The 13,001-nt window shown below is 47.2% G+C and overlaps 1 protein-coding gene across 1 annotated transcript in view; it reads right to left on the reverse strand.

The window, feature by feature from the left end:
• LOC135891421 (kinesin-like protein KIF14) overlaps positions 1–13,001 on the reverse strand; it is a 41,041-nt gene that overhangs the window by 1,412 nt on the left and 26,628 nt on the right. Inside the window, 7 exon segments of the mRNA XM_065418977.1 lie at positions 357–437; positions 1,896–2,021; positions 3,012–3,146; positions 4,246–4,418; positions 4,556–4,756; positions 8,038–8,087; positions 12,018–12,103. Coding sequence (XP_065275049.1) covers positions 357–437; positions 1,896–2,021; positions 3,012–3,146; positions 4,246–4,418; positions 4,556–4,756; positions 8,038–8,087; positions 12,018–12,103 — 852 coding nt within the window.

Raw genomic sequence — 13,001 nt, forward strand, 5'->3', positions numbered from 1 at the left:
TCCCCTGAATTCTGGGCTATTCTTGCTTATATTCCAAGAGGCATCTCCGCAGAGGCTGGGGAGGAGCAATCACTTGGAGTGTAAATTAGTGAAGCAGGCGTATGTCTTCCCATGAGGCAGGCTCCTCAACAAAGCAGCAACTCCACAGAGTGCCTTGGACACAAGAAAAGAGGTACTTTATAAAGCACCTTGTATGAATGTCAGTCTGGCAAGCTAGACAAGTGTCAGTGCCACAAGAGTTCTCAGCCAGAGAAGTTACCATGTGACTTCAGTGAACAACCCTTCTTTTACCATGCCCAACTGATGGAGATTATTCCAAGAACTGCACAGCCCCTGCCCTTCCCACATACACTCACCCAGAATATTTTGCATTTCTCTATAAAACACTGCAGAGAGCTTCCAACTGAGAGGAGCTGTCTTCTGACTTCCTCTGCCAGCTAAAAAGGAGAAAAAGATAAGCAAGCACAGAAAGTGTCTCTTGGGGCACCAAGCAGTAGGCATCATTGTGAGTGAGAGCATGCACAGCTGTATGGGAGATGGTGGGCACTGGCTCAGAGTCAAGGTCTTAGTCTGGTATGCTGGACACCCTGCTGTAGAGACAGACCCACTGGTGAAGAGAACATGGGGAGCAATATCAGGGCAGGCTGTAGGATTTGAGGCCTCTATCTCCCCACTTCATGGGGGCAGGGGGAGGAGAGAATAAACGTGAGCAGATTCCTCTATCCCCAGATAACCAAGAGCAAAGTCAGCAAGGGGAGACTGCACTGATTGGTGCGTCCTGTAGGTTTGCCTTAAACGACACTTAGACTCTGTGAGCACCAGTCAGTGCAGAGTCAGACTCACTGCCACAGTAAGCATTGGATGGTCCCAGAAGTGTGCCCTTATCCACCACCCTGTAAGCCAACTCTGCACGTGAATTCCCCTCTCCCCAATTAAAATGGAACACCAGTCCATTTCCCATGCAGGGAGCAGCAGAATCCCGGCCAGCCATTCAGGGACACCTGAGAAGAGGGATGAGTGTCTACACAAATGATGAACCTACGTGTAAACAGTAGTCAAGCCATCAGTACATCTTCTCTCATGAGGCAGTTATAAGTTCAAGAGGCATTCTAAGGCACCCATTGTCTCCCGATGGTCTTATTCCTACTTACACAGTCAGCTGTGATACAGAGACAGCCTGCTTACTCAAAATGTTTTGTGACACCTGACGGTTTGCAGTTAATGGTGGAATGATGGAGCAAGCTGTGCTGGGGACTCTGGGGGAGTAACCAACCTTGGGTTTGCTTCTATTTAAGTATTTTCAAGCCAGCTAAACATCAGATTACATGGGCTCAATTTAAAAAGCCGATATTAGTTTTCGGAGGAATTATACCATATTAGCAAGAGTTCTTGATCGCACACCATCACCACAGCTTGCAAATCTTTACACCGCTTCAGAGCAGAGCTTCTCATTTACAGGGCAGTGACATCTGTATGCTCAACACACACAGCAAATATTTGCCAAATCAAGTAGGAAGCAGTGTTTGTAAATGAGATGCAGAGGTGAACACGCTCCCTTGCTTTGTTGCATTAGGTCACTTTGCAGCTCACTGCCTCGTAAAGTTAAAGTTTCCCCCAACCCAGTAGGGGGTGTTATTCCACTGCAGTATTTGTTTTTGCCCCGCCTCCTACTGCGCCAGGCTGACCTCCACTGCGTTTCCCCTCAAGTTTTGTTTGAAAGCTTTGCACAGGTAGCGAGAGTGTCTACCAAGTCTTCCCTTAGAGGGCATTCGCAATTACTGCGGTTAGAACTGCAACCCTTCCGACACACCCCGACAACAGAGCACTTTGCTTGCCAGCTTTATTGCCACAGCAGCTATTCTACAATAGCCTCCACACCTGGAAAGTTACATTACCTGCTTTCCTGAAGACAAGTTCTGGCGCTGCAGGTCCAGGAGTTCCTCTGTGTTCTTATCAATCTGCATATCAATATAGCTCTCTGCCCCTCCAGTGACTGCCTCAGTCACATTGGTTGGGAGGAACTGAAACCACAAACATTCCATCCTAGTGAAGTGTCATCGGACTGTCAGCATTGCCTATTTCACAAAGCATTCTGGGAGGGACAACTCAGAGCTGGGCTTATTCACTGCTGTGGAATCCATTGATGGATACTGGGGCAGGGGCTGTTGGGGTGGCTGGTTGCCAGGATGCAAGAGTAGGAATTGAAGCCTACATTTCCCTCAAGCTCAGTCACTTCCCTCCCATCCCCATTGCAAGCCACAAGAGGAGACAGATCAGCTCCTCAGGACCAAAATTCTCAGCCATTCCTGCCCCCCACCAGACCCCACTATCAGCAGTCAAAGCCTCCAGAGCTGCCATCAACACAACTCTTACAATGCAGATATGCATTGGCAATCTGCCCATTAAAGTCTCCAGCACACGGAAAATTGAGAATTTTGGGTACAGCATAAGCTGGATTTTAGATCTTGCTATGAGCAGAAATACTGGGCTACTCATAGTATTGTTAACCTGGGCATTTAATTCTATTAAAAAAAGCCCATCACCGTCACTTGTGAGATCAATCCATTGCAGAGATTCCACTTTGCCACAGAAACCGGGGAGCTTACTGCAGAGTTCAGCTCCAGCCAGCTAGAAGGTACACCAGGCCTGGTTTCTATCCCAGCTGAACCCCCGGTCTGAGTAGGCATGTGTGGCAGAGAAGCTTTCGAAGATGAGAGTTCATCAGTATTCAAAGAGTGTTTGGCAAATATTTGGACTTGGACAGCTTTTTTTTTTTTGGTAGTGTAGTGAGCTGTTTGTCAAGCAGTACAATGCCCAGCTCCCAAGGAGGTTCCCACAATCCCAGGGAGCAATTAGAGAGCATAGGAGGCTCTGAACTATCAGCCCTGGATGGGGCTCTCATCAACCAGCCTCTCACAGACAGGGAGCAGTGTCAGCATCCGTGGAAGCAGCGTTTTGATTGACAACTGGACAGTCATCCCCACCTCCCCCAGGCAAAGGTTCAGCCTCACCTCAGTTCGTTCAAGATTGGCTTCCGGCCCCACAGCAACCATTAGCTGGCCAAGCCAACTAGCAACAGCGATCACTGACGGCTCAATTTGCTCCTTGGATTCCAGGATCATGGATGTAATTTCACATTCACAGCCCTGCAGAAGGGAGGCAAGAAGGCTGGCAGCACATGTTCAAGTTGACTCTCTCTAGATTTCATTACAAGCATCATCTTTACAGTGCACGCTTAGCGCAGCGAGGCTTTTACAGACAGACACTAGGTCAGTAGAGCCCCAGGTTTACATGCATTTTCTAGGCAGAGCCATTCTTGCAGGCTGCTTGTGTTGCCAGATAGAGTGGGGACAGTTCTGTTATTCTCGCCCATCCCCCATTTCAGCTCTCATTAGACAGATTATTTCTTAGCAGCACAATGCACACATAGGCGATGCCTCACCGCTGCAGACAACTGGAGCAAGGATTGAGGCGCATTATAGCCTTAAGTAACATGCCAGAAAAGGACTAATCAGCAGATCAGCAACTCTGAGTCAGGGCCACCCCTATAGCCTGGTTCTCTGCGCGGGTCCAGGATTCTGTGGACCTGGTTCCAGTCAAATCAGGCACTATGGAGGCTGTGTGCTTTGACTCAACTCCTGGCAAGGAGGAGGGGGATACAAGGAATTAGAGAGACACCCCTCTGGTCAGATCAGGAGCAGCATTAAGAGCTCCCAGAAGGGAGGCTGGACTGAGTAGGTTTGAAGTTGTCAGGTGTCCTGGCACCTCTCCAGCCTTCCCCTGTACAGTCCTCAGGCTAAGAATTCAGAGTGCAGAAGTTCAGGACTTCCTGCCTGGTTCTCTGCACCATAGTACAGGCTCTGTCACAGGCTCCTGCCTCCAATGGATGGCAAGAGCTAGGGAGGTGAACAGGTCCAGCAGAGATATACAGAATCCAGGGTCACCACCACCTAAGTCTATCCTCCCATGGGAGCCAAGCTCCCGACTACCAAAAGGACAGGACAAAGTCATTAAGCGAGTAGTGGTGGCAGCATTAAGAGTTTCTGCAGCCACCTTGCTGGTATTTGAGGCCCCACATCCTGTGAAGCAAGTGGTTCAGTTAAACATAATGCAAGAGGACTTCTTATGCAACAGCTGCTGCCCGTTCACCAGCTTCTCCTCCTCATTACATGGTTAGGAAAGTCCATCGCCATGGTCAGGCAATGGAATGGCCTTTCGCAGGAGTTCAAGGGGACAGTGACTTACGTTCAGCAGGAAGGCAACATTCCCACCAAGCTTCTTCACTTCAGCCTCTAGATGGTCCTTCAGAGCACCAGATCAAGGAACACAGGTCTCCAAAAGCCTGACACAGACTGCTAGCTGATCTATTGCGGAGGAAACCTTGATGCAGTGGGGCTGGATGCTGCGATCATCAGACACTGGGAAGGGTGGAGAGGAAGGAAAGGGGATCCCTATATTAAAGGGTGAGAAAAGCCTGGGATGGGTTCTGCGGTCTGGAGTGACCAGGCAGACACCATCCAGCTGCTGGTGTAAACATGACCCAGCCAGCACTTACCCATAGCAGTGCTGTAGACACACTGTTCACAGGCTTGAGCAATGGCTGCACTGGAGTCTAGTACTGCTTTCAGATCCAGCAGCATCTTTAAGAGGAGGCTGCCAGATTCCTCCTCCTTTCCAAGAGCCTCCATTGCTGAATCGATCAGCAGTTTGCAGACAGCAGCACAGCTGGCATTTTGAATGGGAGCGTCCAGAGGCACTGTGGCGTTAGGCAAAAGAGGAAAAAACCCTCAACACGCTGTTTTGTACATGCACTAGGTAACTGGACGAAACCTGGAGAGCAGTCTAACAGACATGTTCTTCGTTGAGAGGGACTGAAAAAAAGTCACCCCCAGGAGAGAACTGAAGGGTCTGAACCTCCCCCACCCCAAATAAGCAATTGAATCAACTGATTGTCAATGTTATTGTGTATAAAAGCGTAGGGCTGAGGGCATGCTGGGAAGCTGTTCAGGGGCAGTAGGAAATGGAATTTAGCCAATAGAAAAGTGCAAACTCAGGCGTTATGCCTTTATATTCATTTTCTGTGTAACTTGTGTTTGCTTTCCCTCACTATTTCATCTTTGAAGCTATGATTTTTCTATTAAATAAACTGTTTGTTTTTACCTCAAGCAGGTCTGTTGTACAAGCTGTGTGGAGGGTTTGCACCAGTGAGCTGACAATTGAGGGCAGGTTTCCCACCTTTGGGAACCCAGAGGGGAAGTCTGAGTGGTATCCAAGAACTTGAGGAGACAGATTTGGGGGGCCCTCATGACCAGAAGGGATTTTGAGGTCACCCTGAAAGTAGTAACTAGGCTAATGGAAGCCAGGGAGGGACCTTATGTCAGCTGGCTACTGGTGTCAGGGCACTGAACCGTAGCATGAAGACACCCAAAGTTACACGGCAGGCAGTGACAGACCCCCCCCCCCCCCCCCCATTGGTCTGGGTGCTCCCAGAAACATATAGGAACTATAGCTGGCATTTTTTTCTATTTTTTAAGTTTAGTATCGTAACTTCAGAATGACTCAGTCTGGGGTAGGGGGGGAAAATAGAGCAGCACGCCTCACCTAGCCAAGACAGTTCTTTCAGCCAACATCTGAAAATAATCACCCCCTACTTCAGACTCCAAAGTGGGTGACAGGCTCCATGTGTAGCCAGTGGGAACCACGGGTTACTTGTGCGGTTACTGCCCAGCGCCATTTTCATTAATAGGAACCAAATCTTTTCCTTCTGCTGGAGAAGGAATAAAGAGCAGTTTTCAGAGTAGCAGCCGTGTTAGTCTGTATCCGCAAAAATAACAGGAGTACTTGTGGCACCTTAGAGACTAACAAATTTATTAGAGCATAAGCTTTCGTGGGCTACAACCCACTTCTTCGGATGCATATGCATATGCATCCGAAGAAGTGGGTTGTAGCCCACGAAAGCTTATGCTCTAATAAATTTGTTAGTCTCTAAGGTGCCACAAGTACTCCTGTTATTTTTAAAGAGCAGTTTGATCTCCTGATTGCCCTAGTTTTATTATTATTTTTTTAACCCTATTTTATTAGAAAGGCAAAGGCACAAAATGAGCTCAAACTAGCTACGGGAATAAAGGGAAACAAGAAGACTTTTTATCAATACATTAGAAGCAAGAGGAAGACCAAAGACAGGGTAGGCCCACTGCTTAGTGAGGAGGGAGAAACAGTAACAGGAAACTTGGAAATGGCAGAGATGCTTAATGACTTCTTTGTTTCGGTCTTCACCGAGAAGTCTGAAGGAATGCCTAACATAGTGAATGCTAATGGGAAGGGGGTAGGTTTAGCAGATAAAATAAAAAAATAACAAGTTAAAAATCACTTAGAAAAGTTAGATGCCTGCAAGTCACCAGGGCCTGATGAAATGCATCCTAGAATACTCAAGGAGCTAATAGAGGAGGTATCTGAGCCTCTAGCTATTATCTTTGGAAAATCATGGGAGACGGGAGAGATTCCAGAAGACTGGAAAAGGGCAAATATAGTGCCCATCTATAAAAAGGGAAATAAAAACAACCCAGGAAACTACAGACCAGTTAGTTTAACTTCTGTGCCAGGGAAGATAATGGAGCAAGTAATTAAGGAAATCATCTGCAAACACTTGGAAGGTGGTAAGGTGATAGGGAACAGCCAGCATGGATTTGTAAAGAACAAATCATGTCAAACCAATCTGATAGCTTTCTTTGATAGGATAACGAGTCTTGTGGATAAGGGAGAAGCTGTGGATGTGGTATACCTAGACTTTAGTAAGGCATTTGATACGGTCTCGCATGATATTCTTATCAATAAACTAGGCAAATACAATTTAGATGGGGCTACTATAAGGTGGGTGCATAACTGGCTGGATAACCGTACTCAGAGAGTTGTTATTAATGGTTCCCAATCCTGCTGGAAAGGCATAATGAGTGGGGTTCCGCAGGGGTCTGTTTTGGGACCGGCTCTGTTCAATATCTTCATTAACGACTTAGATATTGGCATAGAAAGTACGCTTATTAAGTTTGCGGATGATACAAAACTGGGAGGGATTGCAACTGCTTTGGAGGACAGGGTCATAATTCAAAATGATCTGGACAAATTGGAGAAATGGTCTGAGTTAAACAGGATGAAGTTTAACAAAGACAAATGCAAAGTGCTCCACTTAGGAAGAAAAAATCAATCAGTTTCACGCATACAGAATGGGAAGAGACTGTCTAGGAAGGAGTACGGCAGAAAGGGATCTAGGGGTTATAGTGGACCACAAGCTAAATATGAGTCAACAGTGTGATGCTGTTGCAAAAAAAAGCAAACATGATTCTGGGATGTATTAACAGGTGTGTTGTGAGCAAGACACGAGAAGTCATTCTTCCGCTCTACTCTGGTTAGGCCTCAGCTGGAGTATTGTGTCCAGTTTTGGGCACCGCATTTCAAGAAAGATGTGGAGAAATTGGAAAGGGTCCAGAGAAGAGCAACAAGAATGATTAAAGGTCTTGAGAACATGACCTATGAAGGAAGACTGAAAGAATTGGGTTTGTTTAGTTTGGAAAAGAGAAGACTGAGAGGGGACAGGATAGCAGTTTTCAGGTATCTAAAAGGGTGTCATAAGGAGGAGGGAGAAAACTTGTTCACCTTAGCCTCTAAGGATAGAAGAAGCAATGGGCTTAAACTGCAGCAAGGGAGGTCTAGGTTGGACATTAGGAAAAAGTTCCTAACTTTCAGGGTGGTTAAACACTGGAATAAATTGCCTAGGGAGGTTGTGGAATCTCCATCTCTGGAGATATTTAAGAGTAGGTTAGATAAATGTCTATCAGGGATGGTCTAGACAGTATTTGGTCCTGCCATGCGGGCAGGGGACTGGACTCGATGACCTCTCGAGGTCCCTTCCAGTCCTAGAATCTATGAAAAACAGAACCAGACCCTGCTAGTTCATCATTACGTCTAATACTGCTGGATTATTGATTTTAAGCAGCATTAGCACAGAAGAGGTATCCAGTGGTGTATAACAAGCCTACTTACCTTTCCCCAGTAGCTTTCCTGATGTCTGACGGCTGAGAGGACTCCTGCCCCTGACAGAAAACAAGGAATTTGAGATTAGCTGGCCAAGCTGCCTGCAGCCTTGTGGGGTTCCCCCCCCCTTAAGAAAGAGATCCACTCCACAAGGGTTAAAGCATAGATGGGATGCTGATGCCTCTCTTCGATGCAATGGGATTACACCCAGTGGCTCAGTGGGCCACCCCCTGGGCTATGGGGCTTTAGGCAGCATGAAGATAGATTCACATATGCTTCTCCCCAGCCCTTCCTTACTGTTTTGTTTCCTAGGAGAGCCATTAGGAGCTATTCTGCACCACTTGCAGAAAGATGGGAAACTGGACTTGGCTCCAAAGAATTTAAGCCCCATTCTTTGGCAGCACAAAGAGCAGAGAAAAGGTTCTTAGATTTCTTACCTGGAGAACTTCAGGCTTGTGACTTAAACCCAGAAGGTAACTGGGCCCAGTGCCAGGTGCATTAGCTTGAGCCTACAAAGTCTTAAAATTCTTTGAGTTGCCAAGTACCTCAGAGACCCTCCTTTATGCTGTAAGCCCATGGCAGTGGAGCTCAGACAGGCTGCTCAAGCTAACTGCACCGCAATGTAGAGGTCAGGAAGGGTGAGACACCTGGGGAAGTTGCCCCCCCACCCGGTTCACCAGGGAGAGACATTTGTTAATGTTCAAGTCAAGCTGTGAGCTCTATTTGTTCTGTGAAGTTCTTTCTAGGAGTCACGGTGAGTTGAGTGCCCAGAACTGGGTCACGGGAAATTCGGTGCTTTCAGGGGCAGGGGAAGGGGGGGGTTTGGAGTGCAGGAGGGTTTATGTGCTGGTTCACTTTGAAGTTCAGCCATCCATTTAGAGCACTGGGGCAGCACATTTTAAACAAACAGAATGGTGCAAATGTTAATTCCATGTGCTATCTGCATAGCGTGTCTAGTTCCCAGACCTTCACATTAGTAAATGTGTTGCGTTTTGTAACTAAACTTACACAGAGACTTTAAATGCTGAATAGTGTCCTCCCCCCCCCCCCATCCCCTTGATGCGTTCAGAGCACCGTAGAAAGATTTTTATATATTTAAGTCTTGATGCAGGTTGTATTTAGACACTAACTGAGGGCAGTAGTTGGAGGAACTGTAACTAAAGTTACATTTGATACAAATCCTATTTGATGTATATTTTGGATGAGCCACATTGCACCCAGCTGACTGCTCAGTTGAGGAGACATTCCTTCCTTTCCCAGGCGCAGACTCAGCGTTGCTGGTTCTATTCCAATGCTAGCCTGGGTCCTAGGCTCATTTGAAGAGTCAACTCTGACCATTTTTTTTTCTGAATGCCTAAAACAAACCTTGCTGAGACTGTTTAACAAGCTCCTGTAGACATGCCAGGCTTAATCTTGCTCTTCCAGACCCTTCGTATTGTCCAGACTGAAAGCTCAACACAGAGCCTCTTCCATTAATTGCCAGTTTTATATTTTCCAGTGACAGGCATATTGTCTGCAGGAACAGACTCAATTGTGTCCCTGCGCAGTAGGACACCAGCTGCTGGTATTACAGAGCCTTTCGAGGGAGTCTGGGCAAGGCTCCTATTTAGTGCTATCGTCTATAACAAATCAGAGTAACCTAGGAACTTTTAGTAGAAAAAATAGGAGCCGGAGCCATTATTCTTCTTATTCAGTTACTCTCACGCCACTGACTATTCCTGTCTACCATCCACCCAGCACTCAGACGGGCCATTTGGTTCTATTCCCGGACACCCCTCCTTCCTACACCTTCACTCCATGCAGACAAGTCCCTCCCACACACCCTATCCCTTCTCTCCTCCCCCACCCCCCCCATCAGTTTCTCCTAAAAGGATTTGGCTGGCTTAGCCAGTCACCCACATCACATCCAGACTGGCTGTTGAACAGAGTTGGGAAAGGCTGTTTAAAGCTGGATATCAACAGGGTTCTCACAAAGCCCATTTCTGGTCCAGGGCTAGCCAGTGCAAGAATTAGACAGGCCCCAAGATCCCAAAGCTGAGCACTCCCTGCACTTCAACAGGATTTCAAGCCCCTTTAAGCTGGATTCTGAAAGCACAGTGTCCACTAGCCTCGAGGTAGTTGTCCAAGGGTCACTGTGGTAACTGAGGACTGGTCAGCACAGATCTCAGCCATGTCCTTCAGTTGTTGGTTTTCAGAATAATGCTTCTAACAGAGTTTGACCCAGGCAATGCTATGCTAAAAGCTGGTTTAGCTGCAGCCGAGTTTACATATGGTCCTTGATTCCAGCCCCACATGGATGGGGCCACATTTGCTACATCTTCCTTACTACCCCAGGAGTAGTGGACTCTGCAGACCATTCCTTCTGGCTTGTAAGGATGTACAACAGAGGCTGACCAGGTTCCCAACAGCAGGCAGGTCTCCAGATTATCTAGACAGTCAGAGTTCCCTCTGATGCACTGGATCACACCTAAGGGTAGAGCAGAAATCCCCCCCCCCCACCCCCCAACAAAAGGGTTCAGAAAATCCCATCTCTTCCATTTGTGTCAGCTATGAAATTCTAGCTTTTGTCCTAAGCACCATGCTATGAAGTGCTATCAGAGCCATAGGTCTTGGTCTGTTTGAAAAGCTGAGACCAGTGGTTCCCTCTCACCCAATGTCTGGAGGCAGCTCAGCATCTTGTGACTGTCCTGGAACAGCGAGGAGTTCCTGCCATGGACTGTCTAGCCATTCCCTAAGGCTTTGTGGGAAACCCACCTGCAGGAGGATACACACCTATTAATTCTAACGGCGGCAAATGAAGTAGCTAGAGTTGGTTGCCATTTGTGCAAGGCAGACATTTGTTTGCCATCAAGCACTGGTTTGCATCCCTGCCTGTAACAACCCCCCCCCCCCCAATAGCGAGTGCCATCTTAAAGGGACACAGTCAGATTGGTTTAAAAACTAAGTGTTGGGCTTCAACCAATCAGTCCCAATGTGCCAGATGGTTCTGTCACCGTGAGCGGTTTCACAGTTCAAGGACTGGTCAGCTTCCTGGGACAGAGAGGAGTGTGGTACATTTTGGGAAGCCTGAACCAGCACAGGACTCCAGGGCGGAGTCAATGACAGCTGGCCATGCCTCCCCTTCAGCTCCCAGCCACAGTCAAGGCAGACAGTGGACATCAGGTAAGCAAAGCCAGGGATGCATGATCCAGAACCCTCAGTGGCTCTGTTAGCCTTCTTTGGGAAATGAGGGGCCCTTGTGCTCACTGAAGGGGAGAAGGCAAGAGAAAGCTGGACTGGAGCAGACCATTCTCATCACCAAGATATCAGACAGCTTCTGCTCCTGTCCTTCGGGCCACTTGTTCGAAGGTCAAATAGGCCTAGCCCACCGGTGCAGTTAGTGAACGAGAACCAGGAGGCGAAGCCTGCCACGCTAGCTGAACTACTGCACATGCAAGAGTAAAAGGTGCATTAATAGTGAAGACCAGAATCCAGTTACTGGCGCAGGGGAGGCATCTGCGATTGGGATATTAACCTTGTAGAGAAACACTGCTGATCAGGCCCATTTCTATTGTTTTGGCCAGTAGCAAGTAGATTCATTCCAGCAGTACTGGGAGTTAGCGACTAACTGATCGAGTCTTCTTTAAATACCACGTCTTGAACTTCAAAAGAAATCTTATACATTAAGTGTTTTCCTGCTCCCCTGCTGATGTTCACAAGAGTCTTTTCAACAAGGGGAAAAAAGTGGCCAGCAACCCAGGGGAAGAGTGAAATTGGCTACACACGAGTGCTGTCAAATGCCAAAGTGAACTAAATAAGAAAAGAATGTGTTTTTATTTATCTTTTCAATTTCACTCACCCTGCATTACTTGTAACTAGAGTAGCCACAACATTCAGACAGAATTTGATGTGCCACTTTTATCTTCGTTTCATAGAGACAGTAAACCTGGACAGGTCTCAGTACAGGACTAAAGCACTAATGCTGTGGGACTCCTCCTGTCTGCCTGTACCTGTTAGGTGATGGAGGTTTCACAACTGCTTCCCAGGTACCAGTCAGATCATAAAAGAGGCTATCTCCGTTGCCATCATAGGATCCCTGAGGAGGAGATGGGAAGCATTTAATACATTTGAAACCTCAATAAAATACACCTAAAATTGGAGAGAGAGAGAGAAACAACTTTGAATGAACAAAAAATACTGGAAGATGTGCCCTCTGTTCTGCAGGGTAAGCACTTGCCAATAGGTAGCATTTTCCTCTGCAAAAAAGTCACATTAGGAAATAAAGGGGAAAACGGAGGCCAGACCTGTTGAAGCACTAGACACGAACATGGGGAGACCAGTGATGCTTCAGCCTTTGGTCATCAAGGGGGGAGAACATGAGCAGGGTAGATCTGCCCCCACCCTGAGCATAGGCAGGTGCACCAAGGTATGACACTAGTTTGAACTCTTGGTTTTCCTCATATCATTAGCCAGAGGGGTAATTTTGCCTTATTTATTGGTATCAGAACATACATTATTTTCCCCTTAACCTCACATTCTGGTGGCTTTTAGCAGCTTTCCTGGGCTCGGACCAGCTATTGCAGGAGCACTGCTTAGGAAAAACGTTTGGCTTTGACAGCCATTTTTAGAGGAGGGGATTCTTGTTAATCCGAGTCTGGTCTTTCAGTCTCCACAAAACTGCTCTCCTTCTATTGCATCTCCAGCAGCTCGTACAGTAGATGTGCCAGACATGGCACTTTTACATCTCCTAGGACCTTCAGGAGTGCCTACGAGAGCCGGGATTGGAGATTGAAGCGCTCATTACACAGGTGCGACAATCGCGTGAAGTTTCTGCACCAACTTTTAGTGACAAAGTTTAAACAATAATTGTAGGGAAACATGGAGAGTTTCCTCTTCTCCCTGCCCATTTCCCCCTTTTATTCAGGCAGTCACAGTGTCCACTGCGAGTCCTCACAGTGCATGGGCAGAGCTCCAGCAACAGTAGCATTACTAAT

This window comes from Emys orbicularis, chromosome 18, assembly GCF_028017835.1.
Source record: "Emys orbicularis isolate rEmyOrb1 chromosome 18, rEmyOrb1.hap1, whole genome shotgun sequence".
NCBI classification, from domain to species: domain Eukaryota; kingdom Metazoa; phylum Chordata; order Testudines; family Emydidae; genus Emys; species Emys orbicularis.